The following is a 13,184-nucleotide window of genomic DNA, read 5'->3' as shown; positions in this document are numbered from 1 at the left end:
GTCTCTGAAAAGCAATCACAACTTCTCAGTAACTGACTTTATAATTTTACATTAAAAATGAAATCTTGCTAATTTCTATCCAACTGTATAAAAGTGAATCTCCACCGGGAAACAAAGTAACATTAACAAGGATCTGTTATTTTTGGCTCAGACTGGGCTATTTTTAGAGTCACAGAATCCCAGAACACTTTGGGTTAGGAGGGACCCCCAAAGTTCATCCCCTTACCTCCCCCTATACACCTTCCACTAGACCAGGCTGCTCAGAGCCCAGTCCAGGCTGCCTTTAAATGCCTGTACTTGAAAAAAAGAAAAATATCTTTCCTGATATTGCAAACAAAAACCAGACAGAACTGATGACCCTCTGTGAATCCTGACCACTGGAATATCACAGGGAGCAAATCTCAATGGCCCTATAAAGGCTCCCTACCCTTGCATGCCCTGTTTCCTTCCACTGCACAGATGTAACTGAATTCACACATCAGAGAGAATCACAACTGCACAGGAGACTGGAATTTTGGGTGGATGAAGCACACTTCACCCAAAACCTGTCCCTACTTGTGTCTCCTACTTGCACTGCTCCCTGCAGGGTGCTCAGAGAGCTCCTCTGCTGGGGTGCACACAGCTGTGGGCAGCTCAGGAGAGAATTTTGCCATTTTCTGAAGTCAGAGCCATGTGGCTACTCAGCCATGGCCCAACTCCTTGAGGGGTCTTGTCTGGCCCATCAGTTTGGGGCAGACAGTGCAAGGAGTGAGGCCACCACCCATCCCATAGACACCTGCAGGGTCAGGACCTGACACAACAGAGCCACTGATGCTTTCAGTTCAGCCAGTGGGGAGAAAACAGATGCAGGAAATAATTCATTTCAACTAAATAAAATCTGGAGCTAATCAGCAGCAGATTAGGAGTTATGTTGCTTTTATTCTGCACTTTGAATATCACCAAGCCTGGTGATATTCAGCATCAAGATAAAAAGAAAAAAAAAAAGAAAAATAAGCCAAGAAAACACCCTCCACCTGCTGAAGCCTGAACATATCAAACATTATGTAGGTGGAACAAGCTGTGCTTAGAACAAATGAAAAATATTTAGTTTGAATTTAATATGTTATCACTGGGGTTTTGTTTTGAAACAGCATTTCAGATCTATACATCAGTGATTTAGGTGTTTTTTATCTCTCTCTCATATCTAAATATTGTACCCTGTAATATTATACCTCTCTCAAAACTCTACTGACACTAAAATTTTATTTGGCAGAAATATGTATCATTAAAATTAGAACTTATTTTTCTGTGCTTTTTTAAAGGCAATAAATTGGTTTGTTAGTCATTCAAAGCAGGTCTGGGAAGCATCAACTGTTTTGCCATAATTTGATAAAGGCAGTGGTTTGATGGTAGATGTCAATGACGAGGTACACAATGAAATACCAACGTGCTGATGCACACAGAGAACCAGATCCCCCCACAGTGCTGCTGCCCCTCCCATTGCACACCTTTGTCTGAACATCACAGCTGGATCCATGTTTGCAGAGGTCATTCGCACAACTTGGCGGATTTCCTTGGCAATCATCCGGAGCTTCTCAAAATTCACCAGGCCATCCACTTTAGAATCATTGCCTGCATCAATGAAACACACACATAAGGGAAAAAAAAAGGAGCAAAAATATTTCTCAACAACCACTGTGCTTCTAGTTCCTCCCTTGTTACCCTTCTCCAATTTTTTTAATCAAAGTAGCAAGAAAACAGGATGTTCTCTCAAAACACTGATGGAATCAAACCCACTTGGACTACCCTATATTCTTTTGTTAACTGATTTCAAAAGTAACAAGTATTAGTAGGAGGAAAAAGGAATAAGTGTACTATGCCCAAATTCACTTGCATAATTTTAAAATATAAATACAGAATTGACATTTACAACATTCACATTAGGAAAGAAGTTAAAGTAGTTCTGAACCATCACATCCAAGAATTAAGCATATGTGGAAATGGTTCACCTCAACCAGTTGTAAACAGGATTTTGTATAAAGGGAATAAGATGGAAATATTTAAACAAAATCCCTTGAAAATGTTGAAAGCAAGAGTAGGAGGTGTAGCACTGTGTGCATGCCACAACATGGAATGAAAGCCTGGAAACATTACAGCAACAAGTTTTTTCTAAGAGAAAATATTTGAAGTAGTGTAGCTACCAGACAGCACACTCACCTATGCTTCCACCCTAAACCTCAGGAGAGCTGAGGAGGATTACAGCATTGCTTTCAAAAGATTAAAATATGCATTTTATTTTTATTTTTTGTCTAGGACCAGTCTCTTCCAGTAGGCATTCCCACTTCTATTTTATTTTACTCCTACAAAGGATCCCTCAAAAGCATCCTACTGGTGGCAGCTTCGTTAGACACATGTGGACACGCAGAGCACTGAAGAAAGGGCTGAAGTACATTCAATGCTTCATTTATTTTCTCCCTGTTTGACATTACCTTCATGCAGAAATGTGATATCTTTCTTGACAACAGGGAAAAGTGGGATAATTGGAGGCTGCATGCTCTGGCTGCTGAGGATGTTGCGATATTTTGCCATATTTCGAGATGGATCAAAAAGATCTTGAAGGTCTCTGAGGTGCTTTTCATACTTGCTGGGTAACTTTTCCCAAGTGCCTCTGAGACGAGCTACTGGTGCAAGATTTAACCCACTGCAAGGCAGAAATGTTTCATTATTAGCTGTGAGTGGAATTGTTACCTTTCAGAAGGAAGTGAAGGGTTGGGGGGTTGTTTTAAGGATTAAAAATCGCTTTCCCAAGGTTAATTGTGGAGCTGGGTGAATAGCAGGCTACAAGTTCATCACAATAACCCTCTGCTGTTTAAACAGGAGTGGTAAGAACCATGACTGCTCAAGGTACAAATTTCAAATTACTGCCAAAATAGTATCTCTGTAATACAGGATTGACATCTATTTAAGAATCCTGTAAAAATGTATGCCACAGTAAGAACAAAAATGGTAAAAAATGCATGAGGTGAACCAGTGACTACACAGAAAAATGAGAACAGTGCAGAGCTCATCCCAAGCAGAAGTGGCAAGACTTTAGAAAGAAATTCTTCCTTCTGAAGGTGGTGAGAGCCCAGTACAAGCTGCCCAGAGAGGCTGTAGATGCTCCATCCCTAAAGTGCTCAAGGACAGGCTGGATGGGGCTTGGAGCAACCTGGTGTAGAGGAAGGTTTCCCAGCCCATAGCAGTGGGCTGGAATGAGATTATCTTTAAAGTCTCTTCCAACCTAAACCATTCTGTGATTCTCTGACTTCAGAGCTTCAAACAAGAGCATTTGTAAATGAGCAACTGACTGAGAATTGGAAGCAGCAGATATGCTAAAACTTGTCACTGTACCCTTAGTCCCACAAAGTAAACATATATCCAGAATTATTTGGATGCAAAAACACCCCAGTAAATAAAAACATTTAATAAATTAAATCCACTCTCCCTATCATAATTTGTCACCACCCATGCTCAAGGAATTCTGCAGTAATTGCAAAGTCCTTACCTTTGCAGAACTGGAAAGGGATGTGCTGCAGGATTGCTTAGCAAATCCAGAGCCACACTATCATTGAATTTGCTATTCTCCGATTTTTTTTTTTCAAAACCTTATTTGTACTTGGTTTATTTTTCAGACAAATTTCTCTCCATGCTATGCCAAACAAAGCCTTCTCTGACATGAAAAAAATCAAACATATGCCAGCCCACAGCTCCTCTTTTCCACACTACATTAAGATGGTTATCTTCCTATTTCATGAGACATATGGCACCAAACTGCTGTGCAGGACAAGGCAAGAAAGAAAACCCCTGTGCCATATGCTAACAAAAAATACTCTTCTAGAAACAAAACAAAAAACTAACTTATTTGCCTTTTTTTTTTCCCAGACAAAATACCACTTTAGTCATGGCCTGACTGGACTTAAATGAGAAGCAGAAAGAGTAATTTCCTTACCTAGAATATAAAAATTAGAATCAGAATCCATGTGTGTATTCCCACATAATGAGCAGCCACAGTCTCAATGACTGTCCAGTACCCTTCACAGAAACTCATTAATTCTTTAATGACTAACCACAAGCTAATACATTTGATGAAGTGGTTAGACACGGAAGAAAATATTTTAAAATGCTGTTTTCTATAATGCTGCTGGGATAAAGCACAAATCCAGATCTTTGTCTGATGAATCACAGTGTCTTTTTTTTCCTACAGTAAAGGCTGGGTGTAAGATAATTGCAAATACAGGAAATGATGAACTCATGCTGTTAAAGCAGCAGCATTCAGTATAAATCAGATGAGAAAGCTTAAATGTGCAACTGAAGAGGGAAAAAATAAAACAGAGAAGCAAGCAAATGACAGGAAAGAATGAGAAGGAAAATGAAACCAAAACACGACTGATTTGAGGAAGTCCTTACAATGCAAGGAGACATAAAGTAATCTCATCATCACATATACGACTGGGTGCACCCTGGAAAAGTAACAGTGACTGACAAAAAGAAGGGAAATTGGGTGCCAAAGTCACAGAAAATGACACAGTGCTCAGGCAGGTTTCTGCAGTTCATCAATCACACGGTGCTTTGTGCCCATCTTCTCTTTCTCTGTGAGGTACCAGTGCAAAAGAGACTGTCACACCTAGCACCACAACAGGACTGAAGAGCTGAGGTGACAGTGCAGAGGCTCCGGTGACAATCCACCTCTGACCAGTCTGGCTTTGGAAAAGCCCCCCAGCCCCAGCTGTAGTCTGCTCAGGATATTTCCATTTCTTTCCTTTCATTTGGATTACCAGAATTGCCTGTGACAGCACCAATCAGATCTGAGAAATGGAAAGTATTTTACCTTATCACCGCAAACATGGAATTGAAGTTCTTGCATTCTCGACAGTGGAGAGCAATTTTAATGAAATGCTTAATAATCTTCATTCTTTTGAGTTGGTTGGGTTCTGCTAAAATTTCCATGGCAACCCAGAAGGTCTCTTGATTTATGACATCCTCGAACTGTTTCAGGTGAGCATTCCCTGTTTTGGAGTCCAGCTTGTAAAGGTCATCGATGTACTCCGTGGGCTCGATGTTGCGGAACAATTCAAAGTCCCGCATGGACAGCTGAGTGGCCACCTCAATGGTGCTCAGCTGCAGGAGGGAAATTTGGCTCTCTCGGAGTAGCTCTTGAGCATCCTCATCTGAGCACAAGGTTTCTGTTTCCATATTGTTTTTCAGATAATACCTGAAGAATGATTGAGGAACAACAACACATTAGAGGTGCTCTTCAGAGGGTTTGTGAACACAAAGACATTGAACTGTACCAATCACTGTGAGCATTACAGAGACAAGAAGGGACAACATAACCTTGTACTTCAGTTAATGTAAAATAGCAACATTACTTAAGTAAACAAACATTTCAAAAGCTCTTTGTTAATATTTTTACACTGTACTCTGTAATATGCTGTAGTGCTCACCTTTTCCATTTGCAAATTCAGCAGCGAAAACAGCATTTCAAAAACACACTAGCCCTGAGAAATCTCCTGTTAATGTATTTCTACATTTCTTACACAAATTTAGTGTGGTTTTTTTTCCATAAATTTACTGTGGCATACTAATATTCGCATGAGGCACAGAGTATTTAGGAAATGAAAATATATCTGGAAAATTCATTCCATGTTCCCAGGTAAATCACTTTCAGATACATAAAAGTTTATTACTCATAAACTCCCTCTGTTGCCTAGCAAAGACAACTACAGAATATTTTACTTTAATAAACTTTCTTCTGGTATGGATTAGGTCATCAGATAAAACCAAAGCACTTAACATTTCAGAAACATTCAGAATAGTTTACTTAAAAATGGAAGAATTTATCTCAGGTTAGTATCAGTTCATTGCAGCATGACACTGAGAAAGAAATTAATTGTGTTCTTTAATCCTCAAGTACATGTGAGAAGTGTCAAAACAAATATAACCTTTTTTTAAGTGTAAACCACTATATACATTATCTTGATCTGCTCAATTTAGCTGCCATCAAGCAAGCTTGCTATAGATTTAGGGAGGGATTTTTGGGTGCAGAAGAGGAAGGTGATCCAACAGACACCCATCTATTTTAATTAAAATAGACCTTTCCCTGATGTTGAGCTTAATTATCATGGAGGTCTTTTCTGAGATGCAAAGTTTCAATCCTGAAAGCCAAAAAAAGGCAAGCAGAACAAGGAATATTCACCGTCCATTGAGCTGGATCCTGTCAGCCAGCTTGGAGAACTGGTCCGGGAGGCGCCGCTGCTTGATGACCCCCTCGGGACTGACGGACACCTCACACAGGGAATAGGTCTCAGGGGCTCCTGTCAGGTTGAACTCATGCACAGCATGACTCACCACCTCCTTTGCTGTAGTGTCTTTGCTGATGATGATGTAACAGCTCTGCTGATCTGCTTTGAAAACTCGGATCACTTGATCTGGAATATCTAAAAAAAGAGTGTAACACCTTTAATGTGTGAAGTACTTTTCCCTTGAAAAGACACAAGGTCACTTGGAAAGATATTTTACAAGGGCATGTGATAGAACAAGGGGGAACTGGCTTGAGCTGAAGGAGGGCACGTTCAATTGGATATTAGGGACAAATTGTTCCCTGTGAGGGGGGTGAGGCCCTGGCACAGGTTGTCCAAAGAGGTTGTAGACTCTCCATCCCTGGTGGTGTTCAACACCAAGCTGGATGGGGCTTGGAGCACTTGGTCTAGTGGAAGGTCTGGAGTGGAACTAGATGATCTTATTGCAAGCCAAACCATTCTATGACTCTATGATTTACTGTCCCATTTGATCATCAGGAAACACAAACAACCAGCTTCTGGGGAAAAAAAAACATGCTAAACTTAAAAAACATTCAAAATTTTCTGGGTTTTTCTTTATCTTTTTAAGGATAAAAGAAGACTATTCTCCTCTCTGCTCTTCTACCATCCCATGACCCCAGTCAAAGCACAAGACATTCAGGTCTGTAACTAGACTGTGCACTGATCCTTCACAGTGTGTTTAAAAACTCTGGCAGCATCATTCCTGCTTTGGCTCTCTTGTGTCTGTGAGAGCCAGGTCCACACACGTGCCAGGGCACTCTTCCCAGGGATGGGAAGCCACAGAGTATGGATGGGTGGGCTTGGGGTGGGAGGATATGAGGAGGAAAGGAGATTTGGTTGCTCCCAGAACTAGCCGCAAGCTTTTACCCCCACTCTCCCCTGAAGAAACAAAGCTGCTGCCAGCAGTTAATTCTTTGGCTGGTGTACTTATTTATAGCACATTTTATGTATTATAAATGCATTAGAGAACAGCTTTATCTCAGGCAGCCTACAGCAGGAAATAAATATCTACAGAAATGTGTTTAATTCACAGCTTGATGGTTGCAAATAATTTGCTCTATTAGTTATTACAGAAAGTTTGATTTTCAAAATAAAACTGATTTTTAAAAAAATGTCAGGAGTCAAAATGCACAGTAATTCAAGCACAGGGAAGCCCAGTTTTCCCTTCTCTGAAGACTAAAACTTCACAACTTTTCTGCAGACTTGAGAAGGTGGGAATATATTGCTGAGCTCTCAGCCAAGACTTCAGAGTCTGAAGCTCTCCAAAACCACACCAGAGGCAGATGTGCCATAACTGCTGCATCAGAGATCCCCAGTGAGGAAGGAAGGGCTGCCATTGAAGCAACAGCCTCCCAAACAGCCCTCCCCTCCTCTTCCCTCACTGCTATTTGTCCAGCCCTTGAGTGCCAAATCTGTGGATTGAGACCTGAGCTGCCCTGGAGCCCCAGTGATGATCAGGTGTCCCTCTGCCCAAGGGGAACCAGCCAGGAATCATCCTGCTGGGCAGAGCACCCAGGTCCTGCAGGCACTCCCAGCAGCACCTCTCTGAGCACAGTTTCAGATGCTGCTCACCCCACTGACTATACATTCATTTTCCTCCATCGAAATCCACTGCTTAAGGAGGCAAACAAGATCTTTGGGGGCAGTGCCCTTGGGGTTACTTTTTCTTGCATCAGGATTTGTGTGTGTTATGGGCACAAGCAGAAGGAATTTCAAGGTAAAAAGTAAGCAGGTAATCTATGATCCCGCACCAAAGGTCCCACCCATTGGAAAAAAGAAAGGCTCAACATCAGTTGTAAATAAATTTTAAGATAGAAGAAAACATGGGCTAAAAAAATTCCAATTGAAAGGTAATTCCTTTAACAGTTTCATGATTATGATTAAAACATTATCAGAACATTCTCATCAGAAGCTGGGCTGTAGCTGAATATGAGAAGTTCAAAATATAAGTGAATAGGGACAATATAAGGGAGAAGTATTTTGTACTTTATTTCAAAGTGAAAGGGGTGGAAATGACATATTGAATAATTAGAGAAGTGCCTGTCATAAAAGTGATAATAAAGAAACAGAAGAGGGAAACATCTATACTTCAGTATCAACACACCTAGAAACAAGAACACACTCAAGGTGTAAAACTGAAATTTAATTGGGGAGAAAAAAGTAAAAAAAACCCAAAAACCAAAAAACCAACAAACAAACAAAAAAACCACAAACCCATGCAACCAAAACAATGTAACTTGTGACAGATAAGGGAAAAATTACAGGCACATTTCTGTCTTCACAGTCTTTGCTTTTAAGCAGGCAAACATAAATTATTAAATTAAATTTTTTATGCATTATTCAGCTCATTTTGACAATACAAAGCACATTTCAAGTTGGCATGCACAGAATTTTAGTTATGAAGTACAACAGAAGAACAAACTAAATCTCTTATCCCCTGAAACTTCAGTTCTATGAAAGAGATATAAGCAACTTCATCCCTTTAAAGCAAGGCCACAGAGAAGCAGAGGAACCTGCAAGAAGTCATTCAGTGAGCTGGGGGCAGAAATGGGAATAAAATAAAAGTCTCAGCCTCAGCACAGCACTGTGCCTGTATAGGAACCTATGGATTTAAGGAAAATCCCAGAGCACAGGGCTATCCAATGCCCCACAGTAATAACTGTCAGTGCAGTGTCTTATCGTGTTAAATTTACAGGCAAGCCATGCAATAAAAGGTCTGCAGGATGCTTTACATGAGGATACTTACAGTAAAAGCCAACAGCTGCAGACAGGAGAAAAAGAAAAAAATTGTATCAACACAAAATCAAGACTGAGATTCTTACAAAACTTATCAAGTGTACACTGTCAGAAATAATTTGGTTTTCTCTGACATTCAAACTGGCAGCACATTTGTTATAGCAAGCTTAAAATAAAGCTAAGTGAGCCAGCTGAAGATGTCCCTGCGCACGGCAGAGGGCTTGGAATATTTGACCATTAAAGGTCCTTTCCAACCTAAATCAATCTGTGATTCTAACCAAGATGAACCAGTTACCACCATTTCATATTAAGCAGTAACTTTAAATACTATTAAATGGAGATTTTTAGAAAAACATGTAGCTCTCATGCAGGCAGCAAGGATCTGGAATTGCAGCAAAAAGGGAACTTTTTTTGCTGTGGGTATTTATGCACCTGATGGGATATATCTGTGCACCTCCCTTTTAAGGGGGAAATCTGCAAGTTTATGTAAACATAAGTCACAGACACAAAACACTTCACAGAATACGTCATTATGTACAGAACTTACACTTCAAATAGGAGGAAAAATATTCTGACTAGACATGTTTACAGGCAGCTGCCTATTGCAACAAATGCCTCCTGCAGCCACTCCATAAACTGGATTCCTACAGCCACAGCAATGAAAGCCCAGACCACACATCTCAAAACATTTTTTAGGATTTTAGACAAACTGTTGAGTAAACATCATGTTTGTAAAACATAAAAGTCACTGTGCTGGTACCATGGCAGTCCTATTCTATCCACAGTACTGCCTGAAATATATACTGGCAGATAGAAGAATGGACAAATCAAAACACTGAGGAGAGATGGCAAAGGACAAAGGGGCTAACAAAGATAATCTCCATCTACCAGAGCCAAGGAAATTAAAGACTCTCAGAAGTGGCAAAATATTTTTCTTTCAAAAAAAAAAAAAAAGAAGTAAGTCTCATATTACCTAAGAAAAGGCAAGAGAGGCTCAGGCAGGGTGGATATTCAGAACATTTCAGTTTCATCTCTGCCAGACCCACAGGATGCCTAACAATGCCAGGCAACTGCACTCAGCACCAGTGATGCTATCACAGCTGCAGTATTCCCCCTGACCCAGCTGCCTTGCTAACCATCCTGAAATCAACCTCAAGCTGCCATTTACCTGAAGGGTTAGAGAAATCCAGAATGCTGGTTGTGGGCTGCAGCAGGTCAGGGCTGCTGGATGAAAGGGTGCCAGGGATGGGCATGATGGCCAGGCTGTGCCGGCACTGCCGCGTCCCCACGATGCTGTCGTCCTGGGACTGGCTCACGCTGCCATCACTGCAAAACAGATCTGCTTCATTATCTGCATTCAACTCCTCCTTTTCACCTTGGCATGAATGAAACCAAGAGAAATAATGGTGTTCAGCTGTTTTAACTACAGCTGAAGACAGGCTTTCAAAACAAGACGGGGATAAAGATTTGAAAGAGTTCATGGGGAGAGAAAAGATATTTTGGTCTTGTTCTGCATTCATGGGGAAGGTGCCATGATTTTTTAAAAAACATAAGCAAATGGACATAATGACTAGAAATACTAAGCAACTGGTATCTCTTAATGGCCTGAGGCTGAAGAGGGTAGGTTTTAGGTAGAGGTTAGGGAGAAATTCCTCCCTGCGAGGGTGATAAGGCCCTGGCACAGCTGCCCAGAGCAGCAGTGGTTGCCCCATCCCTGGAAGTGTTCAAGGCCAGGCTGGATGGGCCTTGGAACAACCTGGTCTAGTGGAAGGTGTCCTTTCCCCTGGGAGGGGCTGGAATGGGATAGTCTTTAAGATATTTAAGTTCCTTCTCAACCCAATCCCTTTCCAACTATTCTATGATTAAAGTACCACAACCGAATCAGGAACCATCACTTTTTGGCAAAGAGTCTGACAAACCTAAACAGTTTTGGAGGCAAGATGCTGAAACGGGTCTTGTCTAAAATTTTCCTGATTCTGTTTCTTCCACCAGATACAGTGTTTGCTTTTATTTTCTTGTTTCCTTTTTCACGGGGAAACATCTGCTCCACATCTCCAGGCATATCTGGGATAGAGTAACGGTTGTTCTTCTTTTCTGCAATTTTTGGAATATGTGGAATTCCATTCTTCTCCTGTCCTATCCTGCAGAGCAGCTCCTTAAACACTGTAAGAGAAGATACAGTTGTTGTGAGTAACATTTGCACACTCAGAACTTAACAATGAAATATTCTTTTCCCCTCAAACCTTTTGCTTCTCACATCCCAGAGAGAGAATAAGGAAACACTGAATTCAGGGCAACAAACACTGTACATTTATTGGCTTCTTTCTTTGCATCTTTTAGATAATGGAGTGCACATGCCTTTTCAAGAGTAACTGCAACACAGACTGGTATTTTCTCAAACTGTCTTTGCCTCTACTAACACTACTGAACAGAAGCTGCATCAGATTTCCTATTGCATTTATGAAACTAAGCTAACCCACACTGACATTCTCAAAGCTAGAAATTATAGAGGTTTTTTTTCCAATTTTCCTTGGAAATTATAGAGGTTTTGTTCTGTTTCTTTCCACATATATAAGGTGAAAAAGAAGTTCAAATTGTCTTGTCAACATCAATTACTTTTTTAAAGATCCTTTAAAAATCTTTTGAAAACCTTTCAAGTCAGAAATTCAGGATTTTCTATTGAAAATACAGTGATACTGGAAAAATGCAAAGCTGAAAACAATGCAAATTACTCAGATTGTCCTTATGAGGAAGGCAACCAAAACTTTCTGCACAGACAGTCCAATTAAATGGCACATTTCTGTTGTATAATAAAAGCTAAGGCTACAAGCTTTCCCAGTATAGATTTGAATAGAACAACAGGAATTGCTCATAGTCAGTACCAGATACTTAACACTCAATTAAAAAGTCAGCATAGTAAGTATCACTGTTGAAAAAAGCTTCAAGATATTAATTAATTAAAATGTATCAAAGAAATCACCTCAAAATTGTATCAGCTAGCTGGAGGAGATTAGAACCCACTTGTAAGTGCATGTTGCTCACATTTATGATACAAATGAACAACCCATCCCTGTCTCAGTTACAGTGATGCTTCATTTCATGTCATTTCACATGAGTCTGGACCACTGGTGACTCTGGTTGTTTCAAGCTTTTTTTGCATTATGCTAATAAGCAACTGCTGAGGGCTTGAAAATTTTTAGCTGCACAGTGATCAACACAGTATAATAATGAAAAGAAAATCAATAGTGAGCAAGGGCAGGTAACTGGAAGAAGAAAACAGGAGAAGAAAACCATCAGAAGGCATGGATACAACAATGGAGGAAGGAGCTATCCTGTGCACAGTCTCCTTTCTGTAGCTCTTGTCATTCTGTTGCCTGAACAAGATTATGGAAAAAGAACACATGGTTTGACTGAGATTTTAAAGAGGTATTTAGGTGTTTATATTCATGATGACAATTAAAAGCCAACATTTATATGCCATACCACTTTTTATAACCCCTTTTCAATTATAAAGGTAATTTATCCTCTCATTCTTACAGCCATTAAAAAAAGTTTCACAAAATCCCAGTCTTACATTTTTGCTGTTTCTTGGCAAAAATATTTTGGTCCAGATCCCCTGGCTTTGTTTCAGCCCCATTGCATGAAGGGACACTAAATCAGCTTAAACAGTCATCTGAGGATTTCTCAGGGAGTTGAAGAGCTGCCTGTGCTGGCTCTGTGCCACTCAACATGCAGCCCTTGGCACATGAGAACTTATCCAAGCAAACAGAGGCACAATGAGGGGACTTCTGCACAACTTCTCACCTCAAGAGCAACTTGGAATAAAAAAGGTGGAACCCTGTTGCACTCATAAAGCCAGAAGAAGTGGAGTTTTTTCCCTCACACATAAAAATATATAATATATAAAGTCTACTCACCAAAAATGTTTGTTTTTACAGTAATGGAGAGATGTGTGTTATTCTTTAAGATTTCCAGAGCTTTCACAAAGGTAATGTTCTCAAAATTCTGTCCATTTACTTCCATTATCTTTAAGAAATAAAAAATTGGGACTATTAAGAGAACATAGGTATCTGACAGAGTTACAAATACAAAGGTGATAATAGAGGCACA

At 40.2% G+C, this 13,184-nt stretch overlaps 1 protein-coding gene across 10 annotated transcripts in view; it reads right to left on the bottom strand.

Annotated features, from left to right (window-relative positions):
• Positions 1 to 13,184, bottom strand: part of RAPGEF6 (Rap guanine nucleotide exchange factor 6) — a 122,129-nt gene that overhangs the window by 22,950 nt on the left and 85,995 nt on the right. For 5 of the 10 annotated variants that reach the window (XM_030229206.2, XM_030229202.2, XM_030229208.2 and 2 more), the window contains exons 15-22: positions 12,992 to 13,100; positions 10,994 to 11,237; positions 10,243 to 10,400; positions 9,085 to 9,099; positions 6,215 to 6,455; positions 4,847 to 5,230; positions 2,469 to 2,680; positions 1,488 to 1,611 (exon numbers count right to left, since the gene is read on the bottom strand). In XM_030229206.2, the coding sequence (XP_030085066.1) occupies positions 1,488 to 1,611; positions 2,469 to 2,680; positions 4,847 to 5,230; positions 6,215 to 6,455; positions 9,085 to 9,099; positions 10,243 to 10,400; positions 10,994 to 11,237; positions 12,992 to 13,100 (1,487 nt within the window). Of the gene's footprint in view, positions 1 to 1,487; positions 1,612 to 2,468; positions 2,681 to 4,846; positions 5,231 to 6,210; positions 6,456 to 9,084; positions 9,100 to 10,242; positions 10,401 to 10,993; positions 11,238 to 12,991; positions 13,101 to 13,184 lie in introns of those variants that run through there. The other 5 variants (XM_030229207.2, XM_030229203.2, XM_030229209.2 and 2 more) reach the window with 2 other exon arrangements.

This window comes from Serinus canaria, chromosome 13 (assembly GCF_022539315.1).
Source record: "Serinus canaria isolate serCan28SL12 chromosome 13, serCan2020, whole genome shotgun sequence".
Taxonomy (NCBI): domain Eukaryota; kingdom Metazoa; phylum Chordata; class Aves; order Passeriformes; family Fringillidae; genus Serinus; species Serinus canaria.
The sequence above is the reverse complement of the archived record's forward strand: the minus strand, read 5'-3'. Positions and strand labels throughout refer to the sequence as shown.